General features: G+C 41.3%; 1 protein-coding gene across 1 annotated transcript; it reads left to right on the forward strand.

The window, feature by feature from the left end:
- The first annotated feature begins 708 nt into the window (after positions 1–708).
- LOC123103529 (uncharacterized) lies at positions 709–5,015 on the forward strand. The gene is made up of 10 exons (XM_044525146.1): positions 709–947; positions 1,670–1,695; positions 2,394–2,478; positions 2,557–2,766; positions 3,129–3,251; positions 3,569–3,626; positions 3,706–3,779; positions 4,178–4,266; positions 4,352–4,423; positions 4,695–5,015. Exons 1-9 carry the CDS (start codon positions 861–863, stop codon positions 4,419–4,421), a joined length of 822 nt encoding a protein of 273 aa, XP_044381081.1. The 5' UTR covers positions 709–860; the 3' UTR covers positions 4,422–4,423; positions 4,695–5,015.
- The last annotated feature ends 3,618 nt before the right edge of the window (positions 5,016–8,633 follow it).

Raw genomic sequence — 8,633 nt, forward strand, 5'->3', positions numbered from 1 at the left:
GGAGGAGGCCAGCCCCTCGACGGTGATCCCCGTCGAGTCTGACTCGTCGGACTAGGGTGACTCGAAGGAGGAGGATGAGGGGTGCGACGACTCGGATAAGGACGAGTTCTGGGAGCAGTTCAGGAGCTCCGACGAGGAGTAGTTTCATCTTCAAATTGTAGTAGTGTGAACTAGTAGTAGTCATTAGAGTAGCAGATTGATGGAAGTAGTAGTTTGAACTAGTAGTAATCCTTCAAATTAGAATTTTGTTTAATTATGAACTATGTTTAGTTATGTTTGAAATAAACTAGTAGAACGTATGTCTGAATTATATGTTTGAAACGAAGTCGTATTTGAAGTTTCTAATTTTTTACATCTTCAGTTTACATAACCTATTGGAGTTACATTTTTACATCTTCGTTTTGTATTATTTGTTGGAGGTAGCCTTTTTCTGAAGATGCAAAAAAATATTTTTTAAAGATGTAGTAAATTTTTACATCTCCAATTTTGCATATTCAATTGAAGATGCTCTAAGGCCTTGTACAATGGAAGATGCTTAGGGATGTGCTTAAAAAAATAAATCGAATTTTTCTAAAGCACCAGTATCTATTTTTATAGAAGAGACGTTTAGTTAAGCGTCTACCATGTACAAATAAGTATCAGTACTTAAAAAAAATCTAATTTATTTCTTTAAACACCTCACCTAAGCATCTCTCGTTGTACGAGGCCTAAGGGTCAAATTAGACAATCTCGGTTGGAGATGCTCAGACCGCGCCGCCGGAACCCTTCCACACGCCGAAGCTCCTCCTCAGCCCGTCTGCTTGACTGGCGCGGAGTGGAGGGCAGATCCATCCGGGCCGACGATTTTAGGAGCTTCGAGGATGAGGAGCTGGGCTAATCGCCCCCACTCATCCCTTCTCGCCTCTTTCCTCGCGGCCTCTTGCCTTCTCGTGGCCGGATCACCTCAGGTACATCTCTATCACTGTTACCCCCTCTCCTCTGTTGCTGGATTCTGGATTTGTACGCGCAATTCTTGCTTCGCTAGCTGTTACAATGCAAATGGGTACTTATTTCGTGTAAAATCAATCTTTAAGCCGCTCAGATTTAGCAAGTTAGGAATTTTGGGGTGAAATCTAGAGCTTTGTTCTGTATTTCTGTGCGGCCTGCGAACCCTAGTATTTCGTACTACAGAGTACAGACCATGTCACTAGTGTGAGGCATGTTGTTCGTTCTGGACGCTCCTCAGCAAGGTCCAAGCCATCTTTGTATCGTTCGAGTGATTGTTATGTCGGTCCTTGCAAGAATCTTTGCTGCTCTTTGGGTTCGGAGGCTCAACGCAATGAACACATGCTTGTATAACTTGTTTTGCATGAAGAATTTGCTTTGTGACATGTGGAACGCTTGCAATTGACAATTTGTTAAATCAATAGGGGTGGTCCAAATCTTATGCAAGGCAAAAGCTAGTTTCAACTGAATGTTACACCCTTAGGGTTCTATGTATACGAACTTGCTGAAAATTTTGTCTGGAGATGTCATCATCTTTACGAATATTCAGATATTAAAGATGTAAGCATGCCATAGCCTACCCAAAGACACACGTTTACTGTTAGACTTACCAGTTGTCTTTGATGTTAAGGTGAATATCCGATTTCCCTGGTCTGGCTAATTTGGATTTTTTTTTATGATCTAGGAATTGCATGAAGCATCTGGATCCAGGTACTATACTTAAGCTTGCAAACCAGTTGCTACAGGTGAAATTACGACAACGTTTTATTCCGGGCATGCCACACAAGATATGTTGCTCATGTTTTTCTCTGTGTCCATGGCAATACAAATAAGGTCCTCACCCGGATCTTTCTTAAGTAAGTCATTACCTATAACCTGTTAGAGCTTCTCTAAGGAGGAGTACCCGTGGCCAGGAGACACCAGAGGGCTGACCAGACGTCAATGAGGAGGCCCTGTAACTGGCACAGATCATAAGATAACAGGGGTATATGTCATCATTTATGGAAAACTATTGATAACTTGTTTGTACATGATCTCGTAGCCTTGTAATATGCAAGACATATACCTAACATATGGAAACTAAGCACACTCATATGCTCCTAACTGGTCTGTTAACTTGACACAAGAAACTACTCGAACTTGACCAACTTAACTTTATACCACTCTAGATGATCCAGATACTTCTCTTATTCTGATCCAAAAGGCAAGGGGCCTAATGGCTCCTTTGCTGCATCCTTTTCCTGCTACTGGCTGGGCCCTGTGGGCCAGCGGTAAGGAATTTCCCACATAACATAATCTTAACACAGGAACACTATAGACAGACTTGTCGACTTGTGGGATGTTAAAATGTTCTATGTAGAATCTTGGGACACAATACTGAAGAGTTGTGTGCTTTCACTTGATGCCAGAATTCTTCATCAAACAAAGCCACACACACATGAGGTGCATTGTTCAAGGGAAAGGAGCCGTGCAGCTTGGAAAGCTGTTGATGAGGTAGGACATGCAATGTGATTGCTCACTGCATTGGTGCATTCATAATGACATTGCAGGTTAAACACTCTCTTTATGCAGTACTTGATGCCCTTTGTGGAGAAGGAGAAATATGAACTCCCAAGCAAATGCAGGCTTCGTCCTGAAAACGACATGTTTCGGGAACAAGAGCAACATAAGATCCATTTTGATGTTAATGAGTGGCGTTGTGGCTTCTGCAAGAAATCATTTCGAGCAGAAAAATTTATCGATCAGCATTTTGCAAACCGGCACAATAATTTGTTGGATAATGTACGTTCTCACTTTCTATTATCATTGCGCCCATTTATCAATTCCTTAAACAAGTAAATCTGGTACATATATGTTTACTTAGTAACAATTTTATATAGCCTGTGCAGTTTTCAGCACAAGTATAATGTTCCCCTTTTTACGTCTGTTGTTTTCGTTCATCGAAAAAACAGATGCAATGCCAAATAAGATGAATTCTATGACATTTCTTGGCCATGCACTTGATGTTCTCATATTAACAAGTTAACTTGTTTGATATATGTTGGTGAATTACCAACCTTAGTTCAAAGCTGCGACACTTTTTTTGGATCGGAGGGAGTATTGTTTAGAGTCATGAAATGCTAAATCTTGAATTGTTTCCTTAGACTCAAGGAAGATGCTTGGCAGATCTTTGTGGAGCACTTCACTGTGATCTGACAATGGAGTTCAAGAAACCAAAAAGTAAATGCAATGCTGCTGCAGCTGCAAGGAACCGTCATCTTTGTGAGGTTCTTATTATTTTGTTTGAACTGCCCTAAATATCTTTGTTTGGTCAGTTTTGTGCTACTCTTGTAGGCTCGTTGCATCTTTTTACCAATGGAAAAGCTAGTAAAATTTGGTTGTAGTACCTGCCTGAACGTAAACACTAGAAGATGATCATGACATATTATGAGAACTATAAAAGATTGCCACATATTTCCTTGGCTTTGTTAATTTTGTTGGTATTTGGTTGAAAAATAATAGATGCAATATATGCCTATATAGATAGCATTTACAGCTGTATTTACAATGGCAATATTGAACTCCCTTTTACTTCTGCTAACAGAACCTTGCGGACAGTTGCTTTCCTATTAATCAAGGGCATTCTGCCAGCCGACTTCATGGTGAGTGCTGGTTTAATGCAATGATCCTGTATTCATAGTTCTCCCAGGTGGGCTTCTTGCTGATACAGCTGTTTTGCAGAATTTTTCTTGCGCCAATTCTGTGATGCTCATACTTGCAATGGGGGCTCCAAACCTTTCCCCAAAGGTGGCAGGGTGAGCTATTTTTAACCTATTTTTTTTTGTTTCGAGTCTTAATTTTGAGCTCTATTAAGCTTCATCATCTGATAACGTTTTATAAAGTTGTTTTATGCAGAGCTTGTTGTTGTGTTATTAAGCTTTAAGATTTCTTTCATAAGATAAAATTGTTCATTTTCGTATGCCATAAACCTTCAGGTTATTATGTTGTATAATTTTTTGAATGTCTTTAATCTACATTGCTTTCACTGCAATTTGAGATTCTTAAACTATAGCATAACATTACACATTGAACATGTTTTTTGTCGATGAAAAAAAAATCCATTTGCATTTGAACAAAACAATTCGCTTCTGTCTTTATAAGCAGAAAAATGGAAACCTTCCGACTTAGTGTTAACTTTTACCCCATTGTGCAGAAACAAACAAACAGATTCTACCTGGCTCTCTGCATCTTGACAATGCTGCTTTTGCCTGTGTTCTATCTCATAGTATTTTTACACCAGAGGTTTGTGGCATTTACTTTTATGTATAGGACCCTTTGTTAATACCTTGGGAAATTTCCAGCACTGTATCTCATATTTGTTGTGCAGGGAAATGAAGAAAGGAGATCAAGTTTTCAAACGAATCGGAAAAACCGTGCACAAGAAAAAGCCGTCCTAGTTGTAAGATCCCTCGCTATCCATTACCCAAGCTCCTAGAGATGAACCCACCATTTTGCTCTTGGTGTCAATTAGCTATGCATGTCATGTTGTCTCTTCATATGTCTCTCTTCCCTTCTCCTTCATGACTGAAGTTCCTTCAACATATATATTGTTTGGATCGTCATTTACGTTCAAGCAAAATGTGTTTGTGTTACCCCAGAAGCGGACTACTGCTTTGGCCTAATTTCATTCATGAACCTTTTCGTGATGCCTGCCTCTGCTTGTTCTGCAGCCCCGCACGGATACACAAGATCCAACAAGCAGTCATGTGTAATTTTTGAGAGGTTACAGAACATATCCTTTGATGTAAACCGAAACATTGTTGACCGCGACAAATTGCTCCTGGAACTTGGTGCTTACATGACTGTACAGCCAATCTAATGTCAGGAGACTGTTGTACTATATTCAAGGATGGGAAAGGTTAAAGCTATCTAAGTATTGTTGGTGTTACTGGGGCTGTAGATTGTGGGGTAGCAACATTTACTTTATCTGAGATGCTATCTATGGTTTTCATAAGAATGTTTAGAGGCCCATTGATTTGGTTTGATGCTCCTATTTCTCGAAAGAGGCTTTCGTCCTGCTTTATTTAAATCCAGCCAAACGGCGGACTGATACCAGGTGCTGAGGGAACCCTCATACAAGCCGGTTAAAGAAAAACATGACAAGACACCCTTTCAAAAAAAAAAAAGACAACACACGCCAAGCAAGACCAACAGAACACCAGAAATGTCATGTTGGACGCCGCCAATGTGCCGTCAAAACAGAATTAGTAGCCGAATCATCACAGCTAAAAGAAACCAATGAATTGACACCCAACGAATGGCCCCCGTGTGTGCTTGGGCCTGGCCTGATCCCTGACCTTTTCCATCGCTAACGGGAGTTTAGGTTGTGTCTTCCCGCTGGCGTGTTCTACACCATGTCGTGTGGTTGCTTGCCACGACCACTTCCAAGCCGCGACATGTGGCTGCTAGACGCACTGCTTGCTTGTTGTGGAGGCCGATAATCGACGGTGGCGGATCTGGCGAAAGCGTCGCTGATAAGCTGGGATCGGGTTTTCTTTGGCCCTTGGGCACTTTATCGTTAGTGTTTGTTGTGGGGAAGTTGTCGGCTCTGGTCTGTTGGAAATATTCCTAGTGGCAAATAATGTGATGATGTTTGTTTCCTTATGTATTCATGAATTATTTGTATTGTCCTTGAACATCATCATTGGTATGTATCAATAAGTATGTGACTTATTTATGAGATATATATTGTATGATGATTGTTCTAATGGACCCTAGTTGATAAGGTTATGAGGAGACGTACCTTTTGACTAGTATACGATTTGGTTGATGACTATGTGAAAGGATCAATATGGTTGACTTGGGGAGGGGGGGGGGGGGGGGGGGTAGGGAGGGTGTGAATAGGCAACTTCTAATTTTTAGCTTTTCTTCACAAATTAGGTTTAGCAACAAATAAGTTGTCTAGATATGCAACTAGGTGAGCAACCTATATGATGCTAGCAACAATGACAACACAAGCAAACAAGAGGTACAACACAAGTAAAGTTTGCTCAAATTAAAGGTAAGAAGTAACTATAAGTGGAGCCGATGAAGACGAGGATGTGTTACCGAAGTTCCTTCCCTTTGAGGGAAAGTACGTCTCCGTTCGAGCGGTGTGGAGGCACAATGCTCCCCAAGAAGCCACTAGGGCCACCGCATTCTCCTCACGCCCTCGCACAATGCAAGATGTCATGATTCCACTAGTGGTGCCCTTGAAGCCAGCAACCGAACCTTTACAAATAAGGTTGGGGCAATCTTCACAACCGAATTGGAGGCTCCCAACACCACCACGAAGCTTCACCACAATAGATTGTGACTCCAAGGTGACCTCAACCGTCTAGGATGCTCAAACACCCAAAAGTAATAAGATCCGCAAGGGCTTAGTGGGGAGAATCAAATTTCTCTTGGTGAAAGTGCAGATCGGGGTCTTCTTAAACAATCCCTAGAGAATCAACAAGTTTGATTGGCTAGGGACAGAGATCGGGCGAAAATGAGCTTTTGAGTAACAATGGAACTTGGGTGAGGAAGAGATAAGTCCAGTAGAGGAAGAAGACTCACTTATATAGTCAGGGAATGAATCCAATCGATATGCACATCCAGCCCGCGCATAAGCGGTAGTACTGCTCGGGCGAGCGGTACTTTCGCTGAAATGGAAGTTCCAGTACAATATGTTCAACCGAGCAAGTCAGAGAGGCGGTGATGTCTACTACGCAACTTTATTTTTGTAGACTCGTGTTGGGCCTCCAAGCGCAGAGTTTTTTAGGATAGTAGCAATTTTCCCTCAAGTGGATGACCTAAGGTTTATCAATCCGTGGAAGGCGTAGGATGAAGATGTTCTCTCTCAAACAGCCCTGCAACCAAATAACAAAGATTCTCTTGTGTCCCCAACACACCAAATACAATGGTAATTTGTATAGGTGCACTAGTTCGGCAAAGAGATGGTGATACAAGTGTAGTAATGATAGTAGATATTGATTTTTGTAATAGGAACAATAAAAAACAGCAAGGTAGCAAGTAACAAAAGTGAGCACAAACGGTATTGCAGTGCTTGAAAATGAGGCCTAGGGTCCCTACTTTCGCTAGTGCAATCTCTCAACAATGCTAATATAATTGAATCATATAACCATCCCTCAAGATGCGATGAAGAATCACTCCAAAGTTCTTATCTAGCGGAGAACATAAGAAGAAACTATTTGTAGGGTACGAAGCCACCTTAAAGTTATCCTTTCCATTCAATCTATCCAAGAGTTTGTACTAAAATAACACTATATGATACGCATCAACCAACTCTAATGTCACCTAGATACTCCAATGTCACCACAAGTATCCATGAGTGAATTATACGATATGCATCAAACAATTTTAGATTCATAATACTCGATCCAACACAAAGAACCTCAAAGAGTGCCCCAAGATTTCTACCTGAGAAACAAGGATGAGAACGTGCATCAACCCCTTTGCATAGGTTACCCCAATGCTACCTCGGGAATCCGCGAGTTGAGTGCCAAAACACATATCAAGTGAATCAATATAATACCCCATTGTCACCACGGGTATTCATATGCAAGACATATATCAAGTGCTCTCAAATCCATAAAAGTATTCAATCTGATAAAACAAAATCTCAAAGGAAAAAATCAATTCATCCCAACAAGATAGAGAGGGAGAAACACCATATGATCCAACCATATTAACAAAGCCCGCGATACATCAAGATCGTGCCATCAAGAACACGAGAGAGAGAGAGAGAGTTAGATTAAACACATATCTACTGGTACAAACCCTCAGCCCCGAGGGTGGACTACTCCCTCCTCATCATGGTGGTCGCCGGGATGATGAAGATGGCCACCGGTGATGATTTCCCCCTCCGGCAGGGTATTGGAACAGGGTCTAGATTGGTTTTTCATGGCTACAAAGGCTTGCGGCGGCGGAACTTATGATCTAGGGTTATCTTCGAGGGTTTTGGAATATTTGGGAATTTATAGGGCAAAGAGGCAGTGCAGGAGGCCACCGAGGTGGGCACAACCCACCAGGGCGCGCCTGGGCCCCCGAGCGCGCCCAGGTGGGTTGTGCCCCCCTCAGGGCACCCCTCTGGTACTTCTTTGGCCCACTGGATGTCTTTTGGTCCAAAAAAATCTCCAAAAAGTTTCGCTGCGTTTGGACTCCGTTTGGTATTGATTTTCTGTGAAGTAAAAAACAAGCAAAAAATAGCAACTGGCACTAGGCACTATGTCAATAGGTTAGTCCCAAAAAATCATATAAAGTTGCTATAAGATGATTGTAAAACATCCAAGAATGATAATATAATAGCATGGAACAATAAAAAAATTATATATACGTTGGAGATGTATCAACATCCGCAAACTTAATTCCTGCTCGTCCTCGAGTAGGTTAATGATAAAAATAAATTTTTTGATGTGGAATGCTGCCTATCATGTTCATCAGATACTTTTCTTTTGTAGCATGGACATATGGAATTTTATATTGTTCAAAGCAATAGTCTAGTTTTGACATGAAGATTTCAATACTCAAGCATATTAACAAGCAACCATGTCTTTCAAAATATCAACACTAGGGCAAGCTATCCCTAGCCCATTATGCTCAATCATTGATCCATTCATGAAACACAC

Source organism: Triticum aestivum, chromosome 5A (genome assembly GCF_018294505.1).
Source record: "Triticum aestivum cultivar Chinese Spring chromosome 5A, IWGSC CS RefSeq v2.1, whole genome shotgun sequence".
Classification (NCBI taxonomy): domain Eukaryota; kingdom Viridiplantae; phylum Streptophyta; class Magnoliopsida; order Poales; family Poaceae; genus Triticum; species Triticum aestivum.